Genomic DNA, 18,756 nt, shown 5'->3' with positions numbered 1-18,756 from the left:
CTGCTGCAGGTTAAGAAAAAAAAATAGGCCAGTAGAATATTTGAGGGCTAACATTTATGTCATTTAATTAATATGGATCAGTTGTGGTCTGCAAGGATTTTTAAAGTGCATGCATGTTTGAGATAGAGATAGACTAAGGATCCGATTTTGTTCCTCTCAAACTGATAACAAACCTCTTACTGATTTCAGTACAAGTATGGTCTACCAGTTTTGTAGGTCTGAAAGATAAAATAAGATTTTGTGCTCTTGCATAATGTTGGTTGACCAAATTGAGCATAGCACAAAACACAGATGTACAACATACGAAGTACACTGTACTGCACCATTGTATTTATTGTTCTGTATTCTCTTTACTTGGTAAGGGAATGAGATTTTGAAAAAAATAAACATTGGGAAAAAACCAGTAAATTTGTTTGGTTAGCAAGTTCTATTATAGTAAGTTGGCAAGAAAGCAGCCCACGTTCAGAACCAGACACCCTCTAATCTAGAGGATACGAAATCATTTCCTCATTTTAAAACATTAAATATTTAATTATTTATGCTCAAAGGAGTGCCTGTTAGCACACAGAATTTGGTTATTTGAACATAGTTCTAGATCATGACAAAAATAGGCTACCAAATGGACAACGGTTCAAAGACTTATATGCAAAAGATTAATTCTCCCTATGTTTGAACCTGAGGTGGCTGGATTTCTCAGAAACTTTCTTTTTCGTGGAATCACAGAACAACTCAGATTGGAACAAGATTGTCTAATACAACCTTCTACTCAGTCAGGTCAGCTGTGAGATGAGAACAAGTAATCCAGGGCTTTATCCTGTCTGGACTTCAAAACATCCAGTAGAGCCTTTCTATATGAGGAGCGTGCGTGGCAACCAGAAGAACAACAAATGTATTTTAATCATAGAATCATTTAGGTTGGAAAAGACCTTTCGGATCATCCAGCCATTAACCTAACACTGCTAAGTCCACAACTAAACCATGTCTCTAAGCGCCACGCGTACACATCTTTTAAATACCTCCAGGGATGGTGACTCAACCACTTCACTGGGCAGCCTGTTCCAGTGCTTAATAATCCTTTCTGTGAAGAAATTTTTTCCAAATATTCAATCTAAACCTCCCCTGAGACAACTTGAGGCCATTTCCTCTTGTCCTATCACTTGTTACTTGGGAGAACAGACTGACTCCCCCCTTGCTACAACCTCCTTTCAGGTAGTTGTAGAGAGAGGTAAGGTCTCCCCTCAGCTTCCTTTTCTCTGTGCTAAACAACGCCAGTTCCCTCAGATGTTCCTTATAGGACTTGTCCTGTAGACCCTTCACCAGCTTCGTTCTCCGGACATGCTCCAGCACCTCAATGTCTTTCTTGTAGTGAGGGGCCCAACACTGAACACAGTATCTGAGGTGCGGCCTCACCAGTGCTGAGTACAGGGGGACAATCACTGCCCTTGTTCTGCTGGCCACACTTTCTGGTACAAGCCGATATGCAATTGACCTTCTTGGCCACCTATCCTTGAAAGGCACTTCTAAAATATCTTCTTCCAATGAAACCTTCTGTAGACATAAACAAAAAATACCTTATGCTTAGTATTAACACATGCTTCCTTCATCACAAGTCTTACCTGTTTGTAGTGTTTCGGTATCAAAGACATCCTCCTTGAAGAAAGCTCTAAAAGACAAAGGACTTGCACTGCAGTCTTCTGAAAGTTTTTCAAAAGCTTGTTTAAACATAGCAACTAAGTCATGAAGAGGTCCGTCTAAATCAAGCTGAGAAACGGATGGTGAAATCAAGCTCAGACATAGAGAGACTGATGCAGAAGATGCAGAACTAGACTCCACAGATTCGCAATCAATTTGGTAGCCCTCTGACAACATCTTCATTGCAAAATGTTTTCTTTGGAGTGGATCATCAACTACTGCAACAACGTGCCATTCAATGGCAGCATCTCTGGGTAGGTGAGATACTACAACGACAGTAAGCAACCCACACACATCAGTTCCATCGTGATACGTCTCTGAATCTTCAACCTAAAAGATAAACAAAATATTGTGCATATGACAGAGCTGGTAGAAATTAATGTTGCTCATATTCAGCTGCTACATTCAGAAAACCACGTGCAGTACAGTTATTTCATGGGGACTGTCTTTCCCCTAAATTTTCCTTCTTATTGAAAAATTATCTTGAGTAATTATGAATTCGTCTGACAGTCAACATCTGCTTATTTTTCCAATCTCAAACCATTACCATACCTGAAGTGTTTAATAAAATGCTGATCATAATGTATTTTGCGCTCAGTCTGCAATGGAAAAGTCTTTTTTGCATACAGTAATTTTTGTCCATACCAATGGTCTTTAAAGAACAGAAATAGTAAGAATGACCAAAACTACAGAAATGAGCTAGTAAAGCATTTAAGATGTATTTTAAAAGCTGGAGTACTAAAGATACAGTTCAGATACAGCAAAGATATAGTTCAGATATTTCTGAACAGCAGAATGATCTCAAATGTGTTTTCTTAATAGCACAGCTCATTTAGAAAGTGTATTTAAATTGTTTTCACATCAACCACCACCTCTAATTAGCTAACTTGGTAAGCTAACTCTAAGTAACTGATTTCTTTCTCGTTTGATGGTATTAAAGAAGTGGGATGGGCTTTCTGCTTACTTCTTTATAACAAAAAAGAGTATAAATTGCACTGGAGCATGTTAACAGGTATAGGAAGTGAATAGCATCACCTCTGAATCTTAACAAAACTAAGACGAGTTCATAAAAGAATTATCTTGTCCCTGTACTGTTGCCATGTATTTATTTCTTTTTCAAGTGAATACAAACAAAACCAACCCCAGACCTTTAAATTAGGAATAATACATTATAGTGGGTTGACTCCAGCCAGCAGCTAAGTACCACACAGCTGCTTGCTTACTCCTCCTGTCCCCAATGGCACAGGTGAGAAAACTTGTGGATCAAAAGAAAGATGGTTTAGTAAGTGAAGAAAAAAGAAAGGAAGAAAACCAAAACAAACGATGCAAAGGCTATTACTCAACACCTCGCCACCAGCAGACTGATACCCAGCTAGACTGTGAGCAATGGCTATCCTCCCGAAGACCCTTCTGTTAAGTTTTTATGGCTTAATATGATGTTTTATGGAATGAAATATTCCTTTGGTCAGTTGGGGCCAGCTGTCCTGGCTGTGTCCCCTCCCAGTTTCTTGTGCACCCCCAGCCCTTTGCTGACAGGACAGGACATTGTGACAAACGAAGGCCCTGATGCTGTGTAAGTGGTGCTCAGCAACAGCTACAAACCCTGGTGCGTTATCAGTGCTGTTTTGGTCACACGTCCAAATGATAGCACTGTACAGGCTGCTATGAAGAAAGTTACCTCCAGCCCAGCCAAAGCCAGTACACACATTTAGGTCTGCTGTTACCTTATACTTGAAATGCATACACTTCTATTATGTATACAACAAGGTCTATTTATGGAAACCAACCCCATTTTATGATATTCATAGTCTAAAAAAGTATGAATTTACATTAACTTATCAGCTCTTTGAACACTTCTTTCTTTTTAACAACTGTTCAAACAGTTGAACAATTGAAATGCTGATTTTGTCTAGCAGATTAAATTTTTTCTTATTTTTTCCCTCCATTTTAATGGAGAGACAATATACCAAGCATTTTTAATACTAGTGACTTCACCATCTTCTTTGCGTACACCGATAATAACATTTTTATATACTGATTTGTTTACGCTGCAGTATATACCGGTAATATTGTCCATTGCCTGGCCTATAAGAAGAAAAATAATAACAAGGCAAATCTGTCAAGTTTGCCTGAAGTCGATAAGGCCATATAACTCACAGCACTGTCAATTCACAACCTCAATTTTCATCTACTCGCTCTCAACTTTGAGAAGAAGAAATGATGACAGGTTACAGGCACTTTATTTCAAAATTCACTCACAAAGTTATTGACAAGCGTTTTGCACAGAATATCTTTGATGCTTGACCCTTGTGAGCTGTTTACATGAAAAATGCACTTCTATATTAACAATAGCGGAGTCTAATTCTATACCAAACGTAGCAATTGCTTTAGCGTTTCTGTTTTTGATATAGGAACAAAAATAGGGATAATTTGTCTCAAATTGCAGTCACTTCAGTCATAATAAAATTTCACCGAGTACTGTTTGCTTTCAGTACTTTCATCAGGCTAGCCAGGCCTGTCATTAAGGTACCAACACATAAATGTTATATTAGCACTTAACAGGAGGAGCACAGTATTCTCCTCTAGGAGATGAATTCTAACCTTGTCAATATAATTCTGCTCTAAGTGCTGTAAAACAATTTGAAAAGATGAAATACTGGAGCTTTGCACTGAGGAAAAAAAAAAAAAAAAAAGTCATGCTTATTCAGGCTTAAAGGCCACTTTGCTGGCCCAAGGTGCTGAGGTACTGTTTAGAAAAAAAGAGTCTAAAGAAGCTCTCTCAGGTCACATCAAGCACTAAGACAAACTTTTCTACTTCCCTGTGCTTGTCTTAGGTTGTTAAATCAATTACTCGCTATTTCTGCTTGCCTTCAGCTGCCATTTAGAATATGAAGAACTACATGAAAATTAAGGCCAGAAGAAAGTACATTTCCAAATTTAACAAATGAGAATTATTCTGTGTGAAAGGCTATTCATGGTGCACCTGTACAGTACCATAGCACTCATAACCTTTAACTTTATAGAGTTTGCACAAAGCACAAGTGATGGAGCTACTGGGGACTAATAATCTTTCATCAGCTGCTACCAAATCTAACAGAAATACTTCTAACAATGATGTCTCCTGACTTATTTTAAAAAAAATCGCTGACATTTGTTTTGTATATGGATGCTGCACTTAGGAGTTACCTTTCAGAAATTTACAACTGTCTTAAACAGCTGAATATCTTTATGATAGCCTGTCTAGTAAATGAGGATGAATATATAAGCTTGGCTAAGAAATTCCATTCATATGATGCCAGAACAATATAAGAAAGTATTAAGACTGAAAATGAAGAGGAATTATTTTATGATTAAGTTGCTTTTTACAATTGATTCTGCACTCTCATCAATGAGATTCAGTACTTCTGGCAGACAGCTGTGGTACTATGAAGAAAAATGTGTTTTTAGGGTTCTTGCCCAAGGATAGTCATAAAATGTTCCATAAAGGAGCACAGGTTTTGGCCTAGTCCTCCTTCCACTTCTTCACAGTCTTAGGGAAAAATAAAAAGAGGTAGAAAAGGATGCAGCTTGGCTTGTATTTCTTGAAAAAGAAGTGTCAAATAATTCTTGGGAATTCTTATTATTAAGAGACAAAAAAAGTGTTTGTTGGGGCACTGTTGAAAGCAGTGATTCGTTAATGTATGCAGACCTGAATTTTACAAATCTTCACAAATTTCATTAGGCTGTAGATGTAGCTGTCATCTAAACGTATTTTCCCTTAAACACTTGTTTTCTAGCTGTCAGTATTCAAATGATTTTCAGTTCATGGTAGAGGATCTGCCTGTTGGAACATTCTGATTTCCACCTGTTAGATTTCCCACAGGATTTAATCCTTTCTAAGAACAAATACTGCAAGGTAGCTTAGCACCAGGAGAAGTCTGAATGTCATAGAGGAAAATGAACAGATCGTAAGGTTCAATAGCTGACTGCTGAGATAATATGGAGACGGATGCTACTACTGTGCTATATTTTTTCATGATCTTATTTAGAGAGCGCTGGAGAAGGAAGCCGGGTAGCATCCTCTTGCTGTGTGGGAGACAGCCTCTGAAAAGAAATGACTCTGTAACAATTTCTTATTTTACTAATGGATGCGCCTCAGAGACCACAGTGTCTTTTGATTTTGAATCTATCATGCTATGAAATGGTGGATTCCAAAACTTTGGATAAAGATTTGATATAAGTGATTTAGCTCTAACTGAATCTTATATTAGACTGTCCTCAAAACATGGTTCACTATATCCTCCCTCTGCCAACAGGATAATCTGCTACTCAATTTATCAAAGGTGGGAAAGACAAGAGTTCCAGAAAGTTTGGAAGAGGAAGCCCCAAAGCAGATTTTTCTAAATACATGCACTGCAAGAAGGACTATGAATACTCCCTCTTTTAACACCTTGCTTTAAAAAAAACCCCACAACTCAGCAAAGGGCTTTTCCTACCGTGAAGAAAAGACTGGTATTTTTCTGGTTTTACAATACACATTTCAATAACTCAGGGGAAAAACAGAAGGTAAGGAAAAGATTTTAGGAGGACTGAAAATGTGACTCTGTTGTTTACCTCACATTTTATAATACCGAGGCAGGTTGATACCATACTACTGTAAACACTGAGAAGAGTGCCCAGTTAAGCTAAGTAACATCTTGGAAAGTCTTCATGGAGCAGTTAATACAGAATCACAGCAGCTGACGGTAGTCAAGAAAGCAAGTAAAGCATTATGAATTCTTAGGAAAGGAATAGAGGATAAAGTGCATTATTTTTACATTACGCTACTGCAGAAATTCACAATTCACCCACGCCTCGAGTAAGACATGCAACTCTGGATCTCTCAACTGAAAAAGGACATATTAGATGCAGAATGCATTCAGCGAGGACAGGAAGGATGATCTAAACCTCTGGAGGATCTGACTGGAAATGTCCTCCAGCCTTAAGGAGAATACGGCAGAGGTTTACAAAACCATATATGACATACGAAGAATGGATAGGGATAAGAACTGATTTTGCACCCTTGTCTTTCTGTACAAGAACCATGGATCATCAAATGACTTTGGTAAGGGCATGGTTTCAAGAAGACTGATGGTGGGTGACACCTGGAATTCCTTGATGGAGAATGATGTGATTGCAGGAATTTTACAGGGATTCAAGGGGAGCCTGAAGAAGAACACAGATTCAGTGGGGATTATAAGACAGACATATTAAAATTCTTAGTTAATTATTAATTTATACAATAGTTAATAATTTATATTAAAATTAACGATTTATATAACTATCAAAATGAATTTAATTAAATTATATATGAATAAAACAGTTTGAGGTGGGGAGAATATTAGGGTGGATATATGCTTTTCCTGTTTTTACTGTTCACATCTGCTTAGGGCTACTGTTTGGAGTCAGAATACTAAGCAGAGCCTACACCATTATGGCTATTCTATGTTCTTATGTAAGAACTTACGTTTACGCTGATACTAGCAGTATGCTTGGTGAAGCGGAAAAGTGACTGGGCTTTCTTGACTGGACTGGTTGAATTTTCGCAATTATTCCCTTCCAACAACGAGTCCTCTCCAAGATTTCTGTAATTCTAAGGGAGTTTTATATTCATCTGCAATATTCCACATTGATTTCATAGGGGAATAATGAACACTGAGTCAAACAGAAGAATGCAGGTAACAGCTTTGAAGTGCTTCTTCAGCCAGCTGAGCAGAGCTGTTGGCATCAGAATATTGGGCTGGAAGAAGTGGGAGTTTGATGTGGTTGCTCTTGGGCTCTTTCTGAGAAAAAAAAAAAATGCTTCCTCTTCTCCTTTTTCCCAAAGCAGAATCACAGAGAAAACTGGAATCCTACTTTTAGGGAGGGACATATAGAATCTCCCCTCCCTGCTTATACTGATGGAGACACCACAGACAACTAAAACACAACAGACAGTCCCAGACAGTGCCCAGCAGGAGGTTTGCCTGCTTTGGGCACCTGCCACAGGAACAGGGATCTCGAGCCCTATTACATTCGAGCCACCAGTCTGCTGTGTTTTAACCCCTCTAACAAGGTTCTGCAATAGATGTTCAACACAAATCTGCAAAAGTTTAAGGATGATTGGTTGGAAATAGAAGCGGTTGAAGGGCTTGGCTGAAAACTTACTGAGGGGCGCAGTACTACATTACCAAATGACATCCAGCTGAGTAAGGTATCTAATAACATGAAAAGAGAACAGGAACTCTTCCTATATTTTACATTCATGCATAGGCTGAAGGTGAAAAAATAGCTTTGTAGAAATATTCCTTAGCTAACACTTCTATAAACATGTTTAATGCGGAAATACAAGCCCTTTCATATCACAAGAAGGAATGTTAACAACAGAGGTTGGCAACTGGTTTTTAAGCTTCTAATTAACCTGCATCTGTACGTTAAAGTAAAATGGTTATCTGAACTGCTGTGTCCAATGCTTTCCTGAGCTTTGCTCAGACACAAGAAGTTACCACATAGTGTTACCAAGTCCTTGCATATTGTATGCCTTAGTTCTTAGTAAAGATGCACTCGATTTTCACTGTGCGTATTCATGAGAGCTACAGAATACTCTTACACTAATGCATGCCTAATGCATTCTCAGTACTGCTATGAAGCAAACCAGAAGCCAATGCAACGGGCATAGTTAAATGAAAAATGCTGGGCTCTAATAGTTGCAAACTAACTTACACAGAGTGCTGTTTTAAAATTGCTAACCTTAAAAAAAGAATTTCTTTAATTAACAGTGTATTTTTTTCATCTAAAAAAAATCAAAGGTAGACCTATTAAAATTCTGATGAAAACACAGGAATAACGAGTATAGGACAAACCCATATTCAACCCATAGTATAGGCATTTAACTATTTTACTTAATTTAACTGAAAAGGTACACTCCTCAGCTATTAACATTTATTATATAAATTTGGTTTACTTTGACTATCCTCCATTTGTTCCAAATGAGAAATATTCTTTGTGTTGTGTTGGTAAGGACTAAGGTCTACCTACCTCACAGCTGAATATGAATCAGGCTATAAGAGACAGAGATGAATACATAATTGCTATCTCTACAAAGAATTGACTTGGAGAACAAAAAGAAAGATACTATGATGTTACTTTTGGAAGCTGAGTTTATGAAAACCTTATATGGTATGCATTATTACACCATTATAGCGGCAAGATTAATGTGCCTTTAAATAATACATTTAAAATTTCTTTTACACTGCTTGCATTAAATAGAGTGCATCAAACTCCTGAGATCCAGTTTAAGCTTTGCTAGAGTCTCTCACAACAATAGGTTTATGACTTTAAAAAGTAAAGATTCCACTAGGAAAACTGCATAAGAATAAAAATGTCAGTTCCTGAAGAAAGTAGGATAGAAGCAATTCTTTTCAACACCCTGTTTTGTCTAATAAATAGGCCACATGCATTCCTGGTATAACATGCCTGAATTCAAAGAATGAATACCAGAATGTTTTATAACAATAAAATTGTTAGGAATATTCTTTTTGCAATGCTTACAAAAATAAGGAAGTCTGACATTTAGTATTCCTGAAATAAAACAGATAATTTGCTGCATGCCAAAAAATACATTAACACGAGACTGTCAGACTAAAAATGAAGTCTTACAAACCTGAATATTTGCCATGGAATAAATACTGTTAATATAAAAAGAAACAAGTTCTTCAAGAAATTTTAGTCCTCTCTACCCCACAATGCTGACAAAGCTGACGGTAGTTCAGTTAGCACTGTGTCATGTAGAAATTATTTTGTACAACATCAACTGGAAAACTGAGCCTGTACTTACTTGGTCTTACTGAACCGGGGAAAATCTAGAGAAAACAAGGTGGTTCTTTATTTTTTGTGTCAGCACCTGATAGCATATTTTGCAGAATAATTTCTTTTTTTGTGCAGTGTCTATCCATCTTTGAAAAACAGAAACATAAAAAAGGGGAAATAGATACAGGGGAACATATATGGCTATTGAAATTCAGAGGCTGTACTATTTCTAAGGGTACTTTTATTCAATTTTTGTAATTGAAATGGATCTCAAATTAATGTAATGTCTTGATATAATGATTATAATTCCACATGCTGGCATTTGGAAAAAAAAATCAAATTAAGTCTTCTTCATACTAATTGTGAAAAATTCTTCATGCAGCTATGGTAGTGAGGAAAAATTAACTAATAGATATGAAATGGTCAGCAATTAACATGCCAAGCAACACATCTTAACTTCTGCCAGAGAAGCATTTTGCAGGTGAATAAAATGAGTGTACCTCAAGTTATATTAGCAAGAGTACAGGAAATCTGAAATCTATACAATATATTGCTGGCTATTATTAGGATTTCTCAAGGTAACGGGCTAAAATTTTATGGTAGTCAACCAAGTATATCAGAAGAAACTACCACAAAAATTAACTAATATCACTTTTAGGGCCCAAATCCCACAATAAATCTAGTGTAAGTCTGATTTTGTAGGTTGAGTCAGCTTTTTGGTGCATAAAGGATATATTTAAGTCTGCAGAATCAAAACTTTCATGAGTAATGGTCTCTGAATATTACTAAGATAAGCATATGTAAGCATTATATAAAAAAGATAAGCAAACATGGAAACTCATGAAAACAGAGAGTTCATGAGAAATCAGACCAATAACCATGTATGATCTATAGCTTAAACACTCAAACAGAATAATCTAGCAACTTGCTATTCTATCTTTTACCATGACCATCAAGAGGTGAAGAAGTGGTATTAATTTTTTGTCACTTCTGTGTGACAGACAAAAGGACTCAGTTGAAATTAAAGACATAACTTTACATGCTCTCTTTTGATTATATTTAGTAGCTAATGATGTAAATTGCTTGCTAATTTGCTTCCTCTTTTCTGTTATTGGATCACTGTGTTTTCATCCCTTAATTTTGGAAACTGGGAAGCTCTGTGACATGACCAAGATAAGAGCAATCAGTATGACATTTCCAGGAAGCTTTGAATGGGTGTCTAGAATAAAAAAACAATCGAAAGCCTGTACACAAAGTGTGTAATAACTAGGCTAACACCTCTGATTTCTGGATGTACCAACCTGGACGTTTTCTTGGAAAGTAAGCTCAAATAATTACTTGTTAGAATAAATTGAAAGAAAAATAGAAAACGCAAAGTGGCCTGCTGAAAGAGGGACAGAGACTTCTGCATGTACAGTAATGGAGAAGAATCTCCTATTTAAGACTGAGACTTCCATTTTTGCTTGATTTATCATATCGCAATCTTGTTCTATCCCATTATCTAAAACCAGTCTCAATAGCCCCACGGACTTGAGAGTTTTCAATAATTTTATCCATTGGATTTTATACATTACAATCTCTCTTCAAAATACATTTCATAATTGTATGTGACAATTATGCCACCATCAGAGCAAAAGAAAGATTTTAAAATGTTGGATAATCAGTTATTGGAAGCATGTGATAATATCAAATGGAAAATATATACCATTTCCCCCACATTTTTAGATGGTTATACACCTCAGCTATAGCACTGATTATTCAGAGGAAAGCGTGTTCAAAGGACGGCAATGAATGTGTCTGGACTGAGGATCTGAGAAGTACAGGACTGCCAGCATGGCTGTCAAAGGGGCACAATGCCTGAAATTCAGAATTAGGCAATTAATATTAGCTTTAAAAATGGATATGACTGCTTGAAGAATATCTTCTCTCTTACTGGGCCCTTAACTACTCCCACCAATATATAATGAGACAGATCAAACCTAATTTTTATTTATTCTGGTTGGTTTTGCAATTTTTTTTAAAGGGGTGGTGGTTCTGGTTTTAGTTTTGGTTTTTTTTGGAGGGGAGGGGGGGTGGTTTTGGTTTTTGTTTTTTCCTGAAGTAACTCTTTATGGCTTCAGCAGAACATTTCAGTATGGAAGTGCTCTGGTACAACATGAATACCTGTATTTTTTCCCCTAGGTCAAAGGGGTCAGGAAGGGATTTTCACTTTTGTTAAATGCACACAGGCCTTTGGTTGTTCAGCTTATTCTACAGCAGTAGTCACACTACACGTGTACTTACAACCTGATAAACACCCCACCTACTGCACGGGAAACAGCCTCTCGGTTCTCATCCTGTGGCGTAAAGTATTTTAAACTCCAAAGGTCTAATATATTTTAGTCTAAGTACACTCACAGGGTTCAAAAATAGGAATTTCTGGGTTAAATGTAATGGTCTGTGATATACAGGTCAGGCTAAATAATCTAATGGTGCCTTCTGGCTGTACAAGCTACTCAAGCTACAAACCTGTTTTACCCAGTGCCTACGCCCAGTCTTTCTACCAGCGCTGCCGCACCTGAACTCAAAAAACCCACACTGAGAAGGCAACCATCTTACTCATTATGGCCTTTAATATCCCTTGCTGATAGTTTTCAATTTTTAAACAGCCCTACCTGTCGTGTTGCTTTTTATGTGCTCTCATAGTTACAGATATAATTTTGGAAGCAAAATATCTAAACAGTAAGCATAGTAAAAATGAAACAAGTTAAAGCTTATTAGCAGTAGGGAGCAGATGTAGCAGAATTCTGCCAGTTCCCCTACATTTCCTCCCCAGCAGGGACTTTCTGTCAAGCTGTGAGTTAGTTCTATACAATAATGCAGGTTGCTGCTACTGCAATTGCACCTTCCTATACCTCACTATTGTACTAAAAATTCACTTTGATTTTTGATTTCTTCCTTCATAATAATACTATTTGAAGCAGTTCCTGCAGAGCTAACTGTAAATTCAAGCACTGCATGCTAGATGCTCAAAAAGGCAAGAAAATGTAAAATTGATACAAAAATAATTACAATCTGAAAAGCTGGTTTATTTGCTTTAAAAATATTAACTTTCTCTCAACAAACTAAAGGTTTTTGAGCCAAGAGATAACCAGTTAATGACTGAAGTTAAGATTCCTTGACATACCTCTCAAACATACATCATTCAATATACCAGTTACAATGTGGAAAAAAGATAACTATTTAAGGAACAAAGTCATAAATTGATAGCAATATAAACTGAAAGCAAATGAAGTCTGCCACATGAAACATGATCACAGACTGTCACTCTGAGGGTTTTATTCTTCATGTGTAGTGTCAAAAATAAGCACTTAGGAAAGAGAGTTGAACTGAATTAAGGATGTTCAAGATGGAAAGATTTCACTTGAAAATCATTTGAGAGTGTGTACCCAAATGGGACAGAAAACGAGAAAAGTTAATGGTCAAAATCTACCTCGTGGGCATTAAGGATAACTGATTTTATGATTTAGAATTTAAATTTCAAATACTGATTGCAAAGATGCTGTCTTTGAAAGTCTCCTTTCATTCTGCACTTTGACCTTGAGCTCCGGAACTAATTTTCAAATCAAATGTCAGCTTTTACCTCACATATTCTAACCACGATCACCTGTACACATACAGCCAAATTAACTACTGTTGTTAAACCTGTAATTAAATTTTGCAGTGCAATGAAAAAAATTGTGATGCTACCGGAGGCATAAGAAAAATGATTTGAAAATTCTGGTGGCACAATTACACTTCGGTTAATTGCCAGGCTCTCCTTCAATGGGACAGCCACCTTTTTTAGTAATATGATATATAGATGTGCAATCAAAAATTACTTTGAATGTGGCACTTTTTAGTAAATGAAGATTTTCAGCAGAAAATACAAGCATATACATTCCTTCATCTTACATATATGAGTATTTGGGGGAAAATGCTTGTTTTCTGCAGTATAGTCAGCTACTTTAATTTTTTAATATGGTACACATGCAAAGCAAGATCAGTTAAACAGAATATAACACAACTGTCAGTACTGCACATGCCCTTTATTTTGAGTCAACCTATTGATATCGGTCAATAATGTCCTACATAACAGCTTGGAACCTGAATTTTGCAGGACAGTTTTTCCCTCAGTTCAGTGTTACAGGAGTCAAACTCGAGGGATGCAGTTTCTTAAAAGTCCACCGTGGGGGGTTGCCCCTGGCTGGCAGGTAAGCCCCCCTGAGTCGCTTGCTCACACCCCCCTGCAGCAGGATGCGGGCAGAGACTCGGGAGGGCAGAAGCAAGAAAAAATCATGAGTGGAGATAAAGATAGCTTAGTAACAGAAGGAAAGAGAAAAAAATAAAGGAATCACTCACCACCTCCCACCAGCAAACTGATGCCCAGGCAGTCTCTGAGCAATGGCTACTTTAGGAAAAACTCATCCCTGCTCCAGTTTTTATTGTCGGGCACGAATTCATAAGGTATATAGTACCTCTTTGGTCCATGTGGGTCAGCTGTCTCAGCTGTGCCCTCTCCCAGCTCCTTGCTGAACCCCAGCCTGCTTGCTGGGTGTGGGCAAAGTTGGCAAAAGAGAAAGGCTTGATGGTGTGCAGGCACTGTCTAGCAACAGCCAGCACTGGTGGGCTGTTAGAATGGTGTTAGTCACAAATCCAAACTACAGCGCTACAGGGGCTGCTACGAAGAAAACTAACTCTATTCCAGCCAGACCCACCACATCTGCTCACAAGAGGAAGTTCATAATAACCTTAAAAAGTATAAGCCAAATTGGAGTTAAATGTGTAACTGTTCTCAGCAGTCATTGGAACGAGTCATATGGAAAGCAAACTTGTTCTCCTGAAGATTAAGACTTGCCTTTCAGGTTACTACTGACATATATAATGGGATCTTCACTCTTCTGCTCCTGAAGGCAGATGAGTCCATGTACAGAAGATCAGAATAGAAAGTTTTCAATAAACAGCCTTTAAGTGATACATATTCATATAAATGTTTGTTAAAATTTGTTATACCAAGTAAAAAATAAAAATATACGTTCATGGATGTGTATGTAGTGTATATTTATTAATATGCATTTGTATATACGTGTATACAAGGAGGGAGGGAAAGAGAAAAATCTGTATACCTATACACCTTCTCCATGTAATTCTGCAGAATGTGCACAGATTATGAGACTACACATTACTGAAAAGGTATCTACAACTCCACACAAACATTCGCTTGTCAGATTATGACAAAACTTTACCAAAATTACTGATTTAATTAGAAATTCATTGAAAATTAGACTCACTTGCTTCTTCATTGAGATGTACGCAGAAGTAACTACTTTGTCAACTACAGGAGATGGCCAGGATATTTCCACAAGGGTGCTTATAAGCAAGATACATAAAGATCTGCCTAATATTAACACTGAATAATATCCAAAAGAAAATCAAAGTTAGATTTCAAGTGTCACCAGCTGTGTTCATTGTGTTACAGCTAAAGGATTGATGAGAATGATATACTTTTATCATATCAGATGGAAGCATTTTTGTTTTTCATTCATGAAGCTGAATAATTACTGAGAGGAAAGTGAAAGTCATTATTCACTGCTGAGCTGGCACGCATGTTACTGGGTACTGGCCAGTTAGCACTACTCATTTTTGCTATGCAAATATTTAAAGTGGTTTCAAAATAATGGTAGCTCACTTTCATGCTGTCTCACATACTTTGAAAGCAGAGTACAGGAAAGGATAAATAATTTCTGGGTTACTTTGAATTTTCTGAATAAGGAAATTGAAGATTTATTATTGATTTTGAAGCCCATGTAAAATCCTTCAGAGATGAGGAAGAGGAAATGAAATTGTTATTATGACCAGCACACAGGACAAGAGATAAAATAATCAAGTACTGAAATTTAGTAGGATGCCTTAGATTGTACTGTACACAAATAAAGAAGTACTTCCACTACCAGAAAGACATTATTTTCCTCGGTTATTATTTTTTTTTTCTCTTTCAAGTTTTTGGTGGTGGAAGACCATAGCTGTATCTGAGTAGATATAAGATTCTTGCCGTTTCAAAAGGAAGAGGTGATATTCTGAGCTGTAATTTTGACTGCGGCTTGATGGGGAGAAGGCCAGGTATGAATTTTTCTAGTTAATTGTGGAGTTTCTCTTCAGTTGTATTTTGCTGAATCTATTTGTGGTGTGGACCCCAGCCAGCAGCAAAGCATCCACAGAGCTGCTCGCTCACCCTCCCACCCCAGCAGGGCAAGACACACAACAGGAAGAGCAAAAATGAGAGAACTCTTGAGTCAAGATAGACAGTTTAAATAGTGAAATGAATGAAACCAGTGATGCAAAGGCAATCATTCACCCCACCCCACCAGCAGACCGATGCCCAGCTAGCCTCTGGGGAACAGCCACCTTGGAAGATGAAACTCCCCAGTTTTTCTTGCTGAGCATGATGTAATATGGTACGGGATATCACTGTGGCTGCCTCTTGCCCACCCCCAGTCTACTCACTGGTGGTGCTGACTGGGAAAAACAGAAAGCCTTGAAACTGTGCAGAATTAGCCTGTTAGCAGCACTGTTTTAGCCACAAATCCAAAACACAGCACCGTAGGGGCTGCTGTGAAGAAAGCTAAGTCCATCCCAGCCCGACCTAGTATGCTATCCAGCAGGTGAGTTTCCTTCCTGCAGTGGGAATGTTTTCCAGGTCCTGCATAACCATGACAAAGAAGATATTGCCCACAGATTTAATCGGAGGACTTTCAGTACAGAAGTTTGGCTAGTTTTTGAGATCTGAGTTTTCTGATTTTTATTGAGCTCACACTGAAGAGACAATACCCTCCCTGGAAATGACCAAGACCTAGAACAGCTGGTTAGTACTTAACATCCATCCACTTGTTGGAAGCACCGACTCTGAAGGAACATTTGTGGTGTCTGAAGGAGATTAACCTGCTCCAGTTTTAGGAAGGACCAGTTGTTAACAAACCTGTCTATGTAGGCTGGAGTGGCAATCTGGCTCTTCCTTCAGTCTTCATCAGCAGGATTAGTTTATCCAAAGGAGAGCAAAAAAACTTTGAAGGTGATGATTTTCCTGAAATTCCTTCCTTCACTGTGGGGATTTAAAGTGTCCTAGATGTAATTGGGACTACAGTTTAATAGGGAAGATTTCTGAGTGAAAGCAGGACCTTGATCACGTTTCACCCACGATGGCATTCTCCCCTCTCTAAAGAGGCCCTGACAACAGGGACTCGCCTTCGGGCTGAAGTCCTGTTAATGGCTCCCACAGCCATCATGCGTTAAGACTTTTGACCGGAGGTTCTGGCCTAAGAAAACCGTGGGTGCACATGTGCCCTCTTGCCTAGCACAGAAGTGACAGGCTCAAAACGGAATTAGTATTTTCAGCAAAGGAGAATAAGAATCACTCAAAAAACCCCTCTTCTAAGGGAACTGCTGCAGGGGAAAATCAGTCAGTCTGGATGAACTAGGCTGTTTACCACCCTGAATAACTTGACATGCATTTCTTCACTGTGTCTAACTGAAAAACAACATTCAAATGCAGGTATATATTACCTGTAAATGGCAAATAAGCTAGTGTAAATCAGTTCATGGAAATCAGACAGTTATGCTGACTTACACCAGCTGAGGATTTGATTTTATCTGTATCCATCTACACAAACATTTGCACAAGAAATGCTCTCCTTTCTTATTTTCTATTGTTCATATCTTATGTTTACATTCTACAAGTTGAATTCATGTATACCGTTTAGAACATTATGCAATCATATGATTTTTTATGTCCACATATATATACCCAATTTCTAGTAATGGCTTTAGTTAAAATCATGTAGACTGATTCACTGTTCTTTTTGTTGACTATATTCTTTTTAAAAATTCATTAAGGCTCCACTAACATTACAAATAGAATATCATGATCTTCCCTTAAAAAAAAGTGAAAGTGGCAACCCTTTCACCTCCCACCATGGGCCAGCGTCAAAAGGCAGACTATTTTCAAGGACCTCTGGAGTTCCACTATCTGCATTTGACCTGTGTTAAATATTCTCATTACAGTTGCTTCAAATGAATACAAAAGCTTTGTTTAATCTGAACACAGGGGAAATGAAATACACTAGGCACGAGATGAAAGACCCACTACCACTGTGCTATTTGAATGCACTGCATGTTCTTAACATGGGCCATAAAAGAAGCCTAGTTTAATATATCAAACTGTGGAACATTCGAAATAGCATCTAGTAGCAAAATAAATGTTATAAACCTGATGAGACAAAAAAGGGAAATAGAAACATGTATTTTCTTCCTACTGAACTTTTGATAGGCATAGGTACTGGCTGGTGGCAATGTTTTTCAAAAATACTTAGTTTTCTTCTGGTAATATTACCAATTATATTAATTAACCTATGTGAGATTTCACTGCAATGTATATGTAGCAGGGTTCTAATCTATCATTTATACCTTTATAATATTCATGCATGTCTACTCCTCAGATTTTAACTATTCTGTCCAAGAAACTGGTAAAGGAGACCAATTAAATTAGTATTACCTATACTGTTATCTATAGGACACAGAATTTACAATACTACTTGGAAATATAACAATTGTATTAAACATAGATATTAACTAATACATATAGTAAAATATACAAAAACCCACAAAACCATGTACATGAATATTATAAACATCTGTCCAGGATGGTGAAAAAGTACATATCCTCTCAGAAATCTAGTGGGTTTTTATATTCCTTTTAAGTTTTATGGTAATATTCCCCATAGGTAAAGAGGACATGAAACCTCTGTCCAATCCTTTGCAGCAAGAAAAACCTTCAACTTCCACCATCTGAGCATAAGCTACTTCTGTTCTACATAGGATAGAGTGTCAGAGAATGCATGAATTTTATTAAAATTCGTGACAGTCTGTATACGACAAATACTACAGTCATGGCTGAACAATGCAACTGACTGCTGTGTTACAGATGCGTGACGCCATTCTAACTGACTGCCATGAAAACATAATAATTACTCCAGAAAACCACTGCATGTAGCTAGACAGCTTCTGGTTCAGGATTTAGCTTGTTTATGACTTGGGACCTGTGCATTATTTGCGGGGCGATGTGGGAAGACACCGGATAGTACTAATGGTATTTACAGGATTGTCAAAGGAGGCATATTGTGGGGGCTCCCTAGAATGGGCCAAGTGCCCCTAGATGACTGCTCTTAGATATTTTTTTAAAAAATC

General features: G+C 37.5%; 1 protein-coding gene across 3 annotated transcripts in view; it reads right to left on the bottom strand.

Moving 5' to 3' along the window:
• DPH6 (diphthamine biosynthesis 6) overlaps nucleotides 1-18,756 on the bottom strand; it is a 210,215-nt gene that overhangs the window by 38,748 nt on the left and 152,711 nt on the right. For all 3 annotated transcript variants that reach the window (XM_055716488.1, XM_055716490.1, XM_055716489.1), the window contains one exon: nucleotides 1,617-2,022. In XM_055716488.1, the coding sequence (XP_055572463.1) occupies nucleotides 1,617-2,022 (406 nt within the window). The remainder of the gene's footprint in view (nucleotides 1-1,616; nucleotides 2,023-18,756) is intronic.

Source organism: Falco cherrug, chromosome 7 (assembly GCF_023634085.1).
Source record: "Falco cherrug isolate bFalChe1 chromosome 7, bFalChe1.pri, whole genome shotgun sequence".
Lineage (NCBI taxonomy): Eukaryota > Metazoa > Chordata > Aves > Falconiformes > Falconidae > Falco > Falco cherrug.
Note: the sequence above shows the minus strand (reverse complement) of the source record. Positions and strands in the feature narration are given on the sequence as shown.